This window comes from Apodemus sylvaticus, chromosome 1 (assembly GCF_947179515.1).
Source record: "Apodemus sylvaticus chromosome 1, mApoSyl1.1, whole genome shotgun sequence".
NCBI lineage: Eukaryota > Metazoa > Chordata > Mammalia > Rodentia > Muridae > Apodemus > Apodemus sylvaticus.
The window spans coordinates 107,282,060-107,293,326 of NC_067472.1; the positions used below are offsets into that span (position 1 = coordinate 107,282,060).

Below are 11,267 nucleotides of genomic sequence, written 5' to 3' on the forward strand. Positions count from 1 at the left end.
TTTGATTTCCTGGGATCAGAGAAACAATATATTGGGTCCCTATCGATCTGTAAAATAGGGGCAGAAGACCTCCACAACATTATGTGGTTAAATAATAACAAAGGCTGAGGGTGAACCTACCATGTCGTAGTGCCTCAAGTAAATCCCTTCTTCTCTTTGACAGATATCGCACGAGATAGCACTACCTTTCCTACTTCGTACAAGGCGTAACACCAAGCCGAGACCGCTTGGATTCCTTTTCTCGACTTTAACTCTTAACACCGAGAAGGGTGCACCAGCCACTGTGAAGTCTTCTCCCTCCGTAGAGGATAACCTCTTGAGTTGTCGTTTGGGTGGCTGGAACACGCTGATGACTACTCCCAAGCGTCTAAGGAACCAGATCTTAATTCTCAATCGGGCATCAGGGACCAAGCTGCGTTCTTTTTATCCCTAACCTCGCTAGAGCAAAAAGGTCGAAGCTCAGCTCCAATTACGAACGCCATCTTGACCGCTACGTGTGACGCTACACGTATAGCTGAAAGAGCGGCTGATTGGCTGGGAAAGGCCGGAGGATAGGCGCGCGAAGCTGGAGACTGGAGCGGAATGTACAAGCCTAAAGGAACTACACTCCCAGACTTCCTTGCGCAAGTGACCAGCAAGCAGCGAGAGAAAGAGAAGCGAGGTTGAACTTGGACTACAACTCCCACTAGGCCCCGCGTCGTCCGCCCTTTCCTTTCAAAACACGGAGGAAAAGGGAAGGGACGAATGGACGCTTCTGAGTGCTCGTTTCTCAAAAGGCGGGAAAGGCGAACTACACCTCCCGGCGAGCTGCGCGCGCTTGCGCCTGCGCTCTGGTATCTGTCGCCATCTTGCCCCTTCTGAGGCACCGCAAACAAACCTAATTCCTGGTGTCCCCTAGTCTTGGCGGAGGAGCCTTTTAGATGAGCCCCGAAAGGCCGGGCAGGTGGGTGTCTCTCAGGCAGGGTCCTGGGAAGAGCTGGCAGGCTATCCAGGGTAGGGGAGCGCTTGGCCAGGCTTGGGGAGCCCGGCTTGGGGCGGTCAGTCCCATCCTCCGTTGTTTCCTAACGGGATCGCGGGGCTCCCTCAAGTGGACTGAGGGGGACTCCGGCTTGCCTGGTGATGGGACACTGGAGGTCGAGGTCTAGGAGCCCCGAGGCGACTCCTGGCTCTCTGTCCGCGCCCCTGCTTTTTTCTCGGTTGTCCTCTCCGCTGAGGAGTGCGCGAGGCGCGGACGCTGGCCAGGGTTCTCAAGACCGGCTGCTGGCCGCGGGGGCGCGGGCTTGACATTGGAACCGGCTCTGAGCCGCGCGGGCGAGGAGCCGGGCGGGCTGCTCTTGTTGTGGTGCTGTGGGGAGTGCGTGTTTAGAGAGGGGGCGGGGCGGGCTGCCTGCTGACACTTGAGCGGGGGATGGAGTCGGGGCGACCCCGGTCCCCGGAGCGCGCTTCGGCTTCTGCTGCCCGGCTTTCCTTTGCTGTGCGGCTCCGCCGTGGGTTTCCCTGGAGGGGATGCTTTGGGATGCCGTGACGTGGTGGCTGATTCGGGCGGTCGCCGGCCGCCTCCGAGATTCTACCGGGAGGCGGGGACTGGCTTGGGGAGCGAGCGGATTCCTTTGGCTCTGCCCCTTCCTCCTCTCCACCCCCTTTCTTTATGTCATCCTGCCAGCTGGGGCGCGCCTTCCAGTTCGGCTTGCTCAGAGTTGGTTCTGAGCTCAGAGGACTATGGGAAGTAGGGGGAAGGGGGCTCCATTGAGGCCAAGAGTTGAAGTTAGCAACCCAGAGCCTGGAACGCAGTTGAGTCATATCGGTTTAGTGTTTGACTCTTAGGCTGGCTCATTCATTCATTCTGTTTTCCTGCTGATCATTTATCAGTTTAACAGATGTTAAGATCTCCTGAGTTCTCAACCTGAAGTGTGTGGCCAAGGAATTCACTGGCGAAATTCTAGGCTTTTAAACTTTTGGTAACTGGTGGATATGACTCTTTTACTGTCAAAACTTGAGAAGAGTTACTGAGTTCCATTTATCCAAATAACATGCTCTATCCTTTGCTTATTTTATCTTGTAACTTATTATTAAGGAAACTGGCAGAGGTCAAGTCACTTGTTCAAGGCTGCACAGGTGGTAGAATCTATTTGGCAAGTCATATGCCACTATGAAAGAACTTGACATGCCCTGTTTTCTAATACTTTATAACAAACTGAGTAGGATTACTTTATTATTTTTTTTTTTTAAATAAAGGTACAAATTGGGTTCAGACAGGCCAGTTCACTAGGATGAAACAATTATGTTGTAAAGCTGGAACTGGAACCAAGAAGTGTTTGACTTGAAAACCTGTTCTTTCCCCTGTTAGTATTTAGTACGAGCTGGATCAGTGTGCTCTCAATAGTTTCTGTTTGTCAGGAGCTGGTGTGTGGAGATGAAATGGTTATGAGTTATCTTTTCAGTCTTATTTTGTAGCCAGTTGAAGGATTTCTATATCCTTGCATATACATTGGTAATTCAATTTGTTTTTCTTCTGATAGGGAGGACAAGCTCTTTGGGGCTACCAAACAGAAGCAGCAATGCCTGTTGTTTGGCCAACCCTTTTGGATCTCAGCAGGGATGAATGCAAACGGATTCTTCGAAAATTGGGTATGATTCTTGTTTGTTTTTCCTGAGACAGGCTCTCACCCTGTATAGCCCAGGCTGTCTTATAATCATGATTGTTCTCCTTCCTCAGCTTCCCAAGTACTGGGATCACAGGTGTGCTTTGCCATACCTGCCTGTCTTATTTTTGATATTTTATATTTCTCTGTGACCCTTTTTTTTTTTCTATGTGGGTCATAGCCGTTGGTGGCATAGTCCTCATCTTTCTCACCATTTCCTCAGTACCTAGAATGATTTTGTACATGAGATGGAGGAATTATGACACAAAGAACCATGATGAATGGAAGCCTTCTCATTATACATCTCATGTAACACTTAAGCCTCAAAGCAGATTGCTTTGGTTTGGTTTGGTCCCCTTTTTGCGTATGAAATTTAAACCTAAGGCAATACTCACAGTAAGTCATGTAGTCAGTATTTGACTTCTAGCATAGTGCTTCTCAACCTTCCTAATGCTGTTCCTACATGCTTTAATACAGTTCCTCACATTGTGGTGACCCCCAACCATGAAGTTATTTTGTTGCTACTTCATTACTGTAATTTTGCTACTGTTATGAATCTTAATGTAAATATCTGTGTCTTCAGCAACCCCTGTAAAAGGTCATTGACCTCCTGTGATCACAGGTTGAACCTCCTGCTCTATGTAATGTGTTTTTGGTTTTTTGCTTATGTTGGGATACTACTAACTAAGTATGTGTGAAACATATGCCTTTTCTGATTCTAAGTTAAGGCAAGCCGCCTACTTTCCCAGTTATTTCTTACTGTAATTGATAAGATACCCATTATATTTAAATTTGACTAATGCTTCTTTTTCCCCCCTATAGCAGCTCTTTTCAACAAATATTTAGAGAAGCAAGCCCTAATGCTAAAGCATATGTTACGTATAAGGAACTTATGTTGTCCCCATGTGTGTAGAGTGTCGTTAGCCATGTGCCAATTCTTGGGAATATTGGGAAAAAGAGTTATTCTAATCTTTGGATCTTTAGTTTCAAATGAATATTCATGAATATGCTGTTTTAGATTATAAAAGCCCTGACTTATTTATTACTGTAGCCTGAGGCACTGTACTAAATGAAAGAAGTGACAGATAATTTGGAAGGGATCATCAGTGTCTTTGTGATGAATATTAATTAAATAAAAAGCCTCTCATTGTGGCCTACATCTGATAATATAATGTTTAAAGCAGTACTTTCAGACAAATTTGTAGGCCACTAGTGTTTTCCTTCAGAGGAAATCTTTGCAAAATTCTTATATATAGATCAGATAAAATCATAGCTACTGTGGATCTGCTGCTAATAACCCATTCAGAATTTCAAACTGCTTAACCTTGTTTTAGCTATCTAAAGAGTGTTCTTTGAGGGAGACAATCTTTTAAGCTTGCATGTAAACCTTTATCACTATTTTGAAGGTATTTGGCTATACACATGTACTAATATAACCTGCTGTAGGTTATAAAGTTGAACTCCATTTCTCTCAGAGTTAAAAATATTAGATAAATAGATCACAAAGACAATAGATTAGACTTGAGGTTTCTGGATTTTGGGAGCCTTGAATCAAGGGTTTATGGTTAGTAACCTTTAAGTCTACTTTATCCCTGGCTTTTCCCAGAAGTGATTTGAGATAATGTATGAAAATGGCTTGACCATAAGACCCTATAAAATCACCCACATCCAGAGGTTTAAATTTTGGTGTTCAAGAAATGAACGCCCATGAAACTGCTCACGCTATCAAGGTTATATCTGAAAAGCTATCAGCTACCCAGAAGATGCCACTTTATAAAAGCAATGTGTGCCATTGTGTTGCTACCATGGTGGCAGCTAATATGTATGCCCAGGCCAAGCAGTGGGTCCAATTGCAGCTTCCAGAGCTCAAAGAGAGTGCTAACTTTCTTTTGTTTTCTGCACATTGTTTAAAATGTATAGAGTAATTCTTAACCCTTGGATTTACATGTAGATTCTCAGTTACTGACTGTATTCAGATAAACTGGTGAATTACCCAAGATGTGCTGATGGAGTTATAGAACTAAGGGTCAGATTGAGTTCTATATTGGGGTTCCCCTTGCCCCAAACATCTGAATGACCATCACTGGAGAGAGTCAAATTGTTCTTAACATAGATGAGGAGGTTGCACAGAAAAAAAAAAAAGGATAACTGTAGAAGAAACTGAAGAAATAAAGACTTAGGGTGCAGGAAAAAAATGAGCATAAAACATTTTAAAGTAATAAATAGCTAGCAATAAATGGGTCTGTAGTTTTAGGTAGACTGTGTGGGAGATGCTAGGTGCTGCTTCTGTACTAAAGAAAATAGCCATGGCCCATGTACTGTCTGTCATCTCCAGTGACACTTATGAAGGTAGACTTTTACAGAAATTTGACAAAAACTTCTTTCTCCCATTGAATTACTATCATGTCATTGAGGTTCAAAGTCTAGAGAAGATACTGTCCTTAAGAATTGTTAGCTTAGAGCAGTGTTTCTCAGCCTTCCTAATGCTGTCACCCTGTAATACAGTTCCTCATGATCTGCAGTGATCCCTGGAACCATAAAATTTTCATTGCTACTTTCTAAGTTTGCTACTGTTACAAATCATAATGTAGAATAATATGTAGGATATCTGATATCCTATCCCAAAGGGGTCTTGACCCACTAGCTTAAGGACTCCCCAGAACTCTACAGTCAGGTCAGGCGGGTGACAACTACTTTTAACTCCAGGACCAATATCTCATGCCCTCTTCTGGCCTCTTTGGACACCTGTACTCCCACAGCATTGGCACCTCATATTCCCCCCCTCTGTCTTTCTCTCTGTCTCAGTCTGTCTGTCTCTCTGTTACACACACAATTTTTAAAAAGTGTCCTTAGCTTAAAACTTTGTCTCTTTAGAAACAGCTATAAATTGTTTCAATCTGAGATGTCAAACGTTTAAATCATCAGGAAATTAGGGGACTAGAGAGATGGCTGCTCTTTTAGAGGACCCAGGTTCAGTTTCCAACACCCTCGTGGCAGCTCTGGGATCCATGCTCTCCTCTGGCACCAGGCACACACATTGTGTATAGTGTATATGCATACATTCAAGCAAAATATTCACGTACATTAAAAAATAGAAATTGGGCTAGACAATTTGATATAATTATGGTACCAGTAGCAGGCAAATGCTTGCTACTTTTTAGCTGCCCCTCCCTTGCCTTATTTTTATAACTCTTGAGCTGTAACTTAACTGACTTGTGTGGGCTTTATGACTGAAGTATTAATTGAGAAGCTGATTTGTTTAAATGCACCTATTTTAGATGTTTATAAAAGTAGTGTAGAATGGATGGAGAGAAGAAGGTTTATGCGACATATGGGGAGGGGGGGATCCGGGAAAGGGGAAATCATTTGGAATGTAAACAAAGAATATAGAAAATAAAAATATAAAAAAAAAAGAAGGAAAAAAAAAGTAGTGTGATACATCTTTTATTTTCTGTGGCATTCATGTTTATTTATTACTTTATTATACTCATTTTTCTTTTTTGTTTTTGAGACAATTTCTCTATGTAGTCTTGGCTGTCCTAGAACTTGGGTGTCACTCACTGTAGATTAGACAAGCACCACCACTGCCCAGCTTCATTATACATTTTGTCACTGGAATTAACCCTGTAATAGAATGTCGCCAAAAAATAGCACCAAAAACTAAGTTGAGTTTAAGATATCTCAGGATACTCATAAATATATTTGTCAACAAGTATGAAAGGAAGGTTGGAAGCTCGTAAAGGTTCTAATGGTTACTGGACTGCTTGTGGGAATGCTGGGATTTGTGTAGCTGAGGTAATGCTTTCAGAGTGCAGTTTTGTGTGGTAGATGTTGCCACCTCCTAATGTTGAACATAGCTTTTTAGTTCGGCTTAAAATAAAACTTGAAATGTTAGAAATAATTTGTCACATTAAAATTTTTAATGCATTTTAACCAGTGTGATGACACCTGCCCTTACCCCAGCACTCAATAGGCAGAGGCAGGTGGTTCTCTGAGTTCAAGGTCAGTCTATTCTACATAGAAAGTTCCAGGTCAGCCAGGGCTACATGGTAAGACCCTGTCTAAAACAACAACAACAAAAAAGATACTACATTTTATATAAATTTGTTTTTTATTTTATTTGTGTGTGTGCCTATGCAAGCAAGATCTTGCACATATGCTATGGGGCATTTGGAAGTCAGGCCACAACTTGCAGGAATCAAGTTTTCTCTTTCTTCTATGTGGATCCTAGGAATTGAACTCAGACTACAATGCTTGGTAGCAAGTTCCTTTACCTGCTGAGATATCTTGTCCAGCTCTGTTTGTCTTATTTCCTCAGTTAATTATATTTTTTTTGTAACCGTGTGTTTTTAAGTCAGGCATGGTGGCATATGTTGTCATCTCAGTACTAAGGAGGTAGAGGCAAAAGGGTCAGGATTTAAAGTTAGTCTCAAAACTAGCTTCCCATCTCAGAAACATAACAGTAAAACCTGAACTGCAGATAGTTTCTCTTTTTCCCAGGCCACTTCTTCCTTCTGATCTTTAGTTTCTTTTTATGGCTTTGCCATTCTCTTAAGCATTTTGCAGAATCTTTCTACAACCAACTACTGGGTTTTAGCAAATAACTCTGTAGGTTAGGATTACAGAATTTTCTTAGTCTGACCACAGATTACTTCTGTTTCCCTTTTACTCTGTTCTCTTAACATGTGTGAAATAAAACCTTCTTAATATATGTCTCCTTATCAATCATCTATCTAACATACACATATACTTTATAGATTTTGATTTTAATCATTTTGAGAATAGGAACTTTGTTTTATACCTACAAATATTTAAATAGTTTCCCTGGTACTCTGTCTTATATTCTGTTAGTAGTTTGGTTGAATTGACTGTACTATCTGTAGTTGAACTGACTATTCAACTACAGATAATTTTACCACCTTTAAGGTAAAACTCTTAAAAGTAGTTATTGTTACTGGAAGTTACTAAAGTCATGGGAAATATATTCAGTTCTTTTGCTCTCTATTCCTTTTGGAGGAGTTTATCTCTCCACTGTCTACAGAGATATTTCTTTTCCTGATTAAAGCTTGTTTTTCCAAACCAGATGATGTGTTTTTTTCCTGTTCCTCTATGACTATATCCTAACCATTATGATTGTCTGACGACATTTGCAGTTAAATGCTTGAGGGCAGAACTTTACACTCTTTTGTGTATGTGTATTAGGACTCAACATTGATTTGTTAAGTAGAATATTTCATAAAAATTTTATTGGGGCATAAACGTTTAATATAGTGAATTCTAAGATGGTTATTTCTAATACTGTTTTTGTAATCTTGGCTGGCTCTGATCATAGCTGAAATGTATTTCTTAGACCTGAGTTTTTGCCTTTGGAGAACTGGAGCATTGTCTTTTGAAATACACTTCATGTGGTGTCTGCATAGTGTCCAGTACACACTCGAAACACAGGATGTTCACACTCAGGCTATTTCAGTTGAATTAGACATTTCTGCTTCGTTTACTCAGCCCTTTCTTCTATTTAAGGCTTCCTTAAAAAAATAAGATTTCCTTATTTTTATTTTATATATATGGATGTTTTGCCTGCATGTGTGTTTGTGCACCGTGTGTGCATGGTGATCAGAGAAGCCAGAAGAGAGTGTTGGTTTTCAGGGAACTGGAGTTACAAATGCTTCTGAACCACTATGTGTGTATTGGTATTTGAACCTAGGTCCTTTGGAAGAGCAGCAAGTACTCTTAACTGTTGAGCCATCTCTTTATCCCTTAATGTCCCCTTTTTATAGAGTTGTGGACACTATGGGCTAAGTGAGACTACTGTTTACATATTGAGTGGTTCAAAGTCTGCAGACATATCATCAGTTAGCCCACATTTACTGAGTTTCTGTTTGTATCTTTATACATGCATGTGTGTATATTTGTATATTCCTTCACATGCATGCATAAAACAGAACAACCTCAATTGTTGTTCCTTAGGCATCATTTATCTAATTAAAATTTTTTTTCTGTTTTTTAGATAAGTCTTTATTTGGGTAAGGTCCGTCACCTAGAGCTTGTTCAGTTCAGTAGGCTGGGCTAGCTTAGTGGCTGGTAGGCCTAGGGGGTCCTCCTGTCTCTGCTTCCTTTAACACTGGGGGGACAACTATGTACTACCATTTCTGGATTTGGGTTTTTTTTGTTTGTTTGTTTGTTTGTTTTTGTTTTCCTTCGAGACAGGGTTTCTCTGTATAGCCCTGCTGGCTCTCCTGGAACTCACTTTGTAGACCAGGCTGGCCTCAAACTCAGAAATCCACCTGTCTCTGCCTCCAAAAGTGCTGGGATTACAGGTGTGCACCACCATCGCCCAGCTTGTACTACCATTTCTGCATTTTTTTTTTTCTTCCCTCTTTTGGTTTTTCAAGACAGGGTTTCACTGAATAACCCTGGCTGTCCCAGAACTCACTCTATAGACCAGGCTGACTTTGAACTCAGAGATCTGAGACTACCTCTGCCTCCTGAGTACTGGGATTAATTAATGTGCCACCCCCTCCCAGCTTTCTCTTTTAGTTTGTTAAGTAGATTTTGGGGATCAAACTCAGGTGCTGTCACCTCTCCCACCTATATTTCTTTGAGTCAGTCTTGCTCGACATCTCAGGCTGTCTTTGAACTCTCCCTATTTCTGCCTCAGCCTTGTGAGTGCTAGGATTAGAGGCACGTCCCACTAAACTAATTCATTATTTGGATGGCAAATTTTTGTATTTTATTTGCTTGGATGGTAGTTTTTATGGATGTAAAGATCTACCTTGCCTAGTAGATTAAATATTCTTCAGTAATATGTTAGAGATTTTCTTTTCTAAGCATTTTATACCCTTGACCTTCATGAGACATTTTATAACAAAGCAATATAAACGATGAACTTGACACTTAAATCTTTTTAGTTGATAAAATTTTTGAAAGGAATTTTAAATTTTGCGTTTGGTTGATTTGGGAGTTCTTTCTCTAAAGCTTAATAGTGCATAGCCACATTATTCAAAATCAAAGGCTTAACTTGATAAAATAATTTTCTTTTTCTAGAACTGGAGGCATATGCTGGAGTTATCAGTGCACTTCGGGCACAAGGGGATCTCACCAAGGAAAAGAAAGATCTTCTTGGAGAACTCTCAAAAGTCCTTAGGTAATTTGTCATGAAAGTTTTGGTGATGTGACTTGAAATCTCAATTTATAGGGTTTACTTCTTTTCACACTCAATTTGAAGAACAGTGTGTTGGGTACTTAGAGGCCCTATTCCAGTTGTGCGATTGCTGCTATAGAAAATGGGGAAACTTAGTCTCTGTTGTGTAAGCCAACCAAAGGGCTGAAGGCAGAGTTACCTGGTGGGAGGTCCTTTGACATAGCTGAAAGACAGGAGAGCTGGTGCAGCTGAGTATCAGGATGTAGAGTGGCATTTACTGGAAGAAAAAGAGGGATATAAGCACGATGCCTCAACGTGTCAGTGGGCACTAGTGATACAGTCGCTGCCTTAATCTACTGACTTCTTTATCTGAGCTCAAGTGGAGCTTGAATTCATCCGACAGCTTTAGTGAAAGAGATTCATTCCTTGGTGCTTTGACTTGATCTATTTTTATATCTTGTGATTTCTCAGAAAATGTTCTGCTAAACTCAAGTTTGCTTTCTACATTTAAAGTAATTTTGTTTTATTTTCAGAAGTTAAGATATGGAAGAGGCTCTTATTTACTTAATTTACATTAATAAAGGAGTGTAATTAAATAGATTCTCAGTCTTATTTTTTTATTTATATTCCTCATAAATTCTGCTTTTAGTTCTTAAGTGTTGTGATCCATGGTATAAACTTAGTGTTAAGTACTAAAGAATATAAGAAGAGTGGTATTTACTTTATTGGGTATTTATGAATATAATGGATGTCTTTAAAAATTGTTTCATTTATCAGTGTTTATATATATACACGTTTTTACCATTGGTAACATAATGTAGAAGGTGTAGCGAAAGTTGGAAAGTTGAGTCACGTTTCATTGCATGTACTCACGAGAAACAGTATCTGGCCACTCTGTCTGCTTTTATTATATTCATTGAACATAAAATTATTAGACTCTGGAGCCTTAGGAAAAGAACTTAGAAGACTTTCCTCAGTGCTCAGTCCTCCTGCCAGCAGTCCTGAGATAAGGAGGTCCTCGAGCACCAGTTTCCATGCTAGCTAACAGGAAGTCTTGCCTGCTCTTTCACAGATGGGAAAATCTGCATATCGGGCTGAGTTTGTCTTTCTGGGATTTGCAGATACATAATCCTCAGTTACACAGAATCAATATGAAATCTTTTCTATGACTTTGAAACATTTTAAGATACACATTAGGCAAAGTAATCCTCAGCCCCCAAAAGATGTTGACTTAGACATTAATGAAAGTGTAGAGAAGAGCTGCCTGCTTGGCAGAGTTCTATAATGGCTATTTTTTTTCATAGCATCTCAACAGAGCGCCACCGTGCTGAAGTTCGGAGAGCAGTAAACGATGAACGGTTAACAACAATTGCACATAAGTAAGCCATTAGTCTACCACCCCTGGTTTTAAATGATGTAGTATAAAGTAGTTTTGAGACAGTCTTCCTTTTGTGGGGCAGGTCCCTGAGCCTCTTATCTTAATA

At 40.7% G+C, this 11,267-nt stretch overlaps 1 protein-coding gene across 18 annotated transcripts in view; it reads left to right on the forward strand.

The window, feature by feature from the left end:
* The first annotated feature begins 554 nt into the window (after positions 1-554).
* Positions 555-11,267, forward strand: part of Emsy (EMSY transcriptional repressor, BRCA2 interacting) — a 76,233-nt gene continuing 65,520 nt past the window's right edge. For 9 of the 18 annotated variants that reach the window (XM_052157948.1, XM_052157974.1, XM_052158015.1 and 6 more), the window contains exons 1-4: positions 556-943; positions 2,520-2,628; positions 9,687-9,786; positions 11,088-11,162. In XM_052157948.1, coding sequence (XP_052013908.1) covers positions 2,559-2,628; positions 9,687-9,786; positions 11,088-11,162 — 245 coding nt within the window. In that variant the 5' untranslated portion in view covers positions 556-943; positions 2,520-2,558. Of the gene's footprint in view, positions 944-2,519; positions 2,629-9,686; positions 9,787-11,087; positions 11,163-11,267 lie in introns of all 18 variants that reach the window. The other 9 variants (XM_052158007.1, XM_052158031.1, XM_052158048.1 and 6 more) reach the window with 6 other exon arrangements.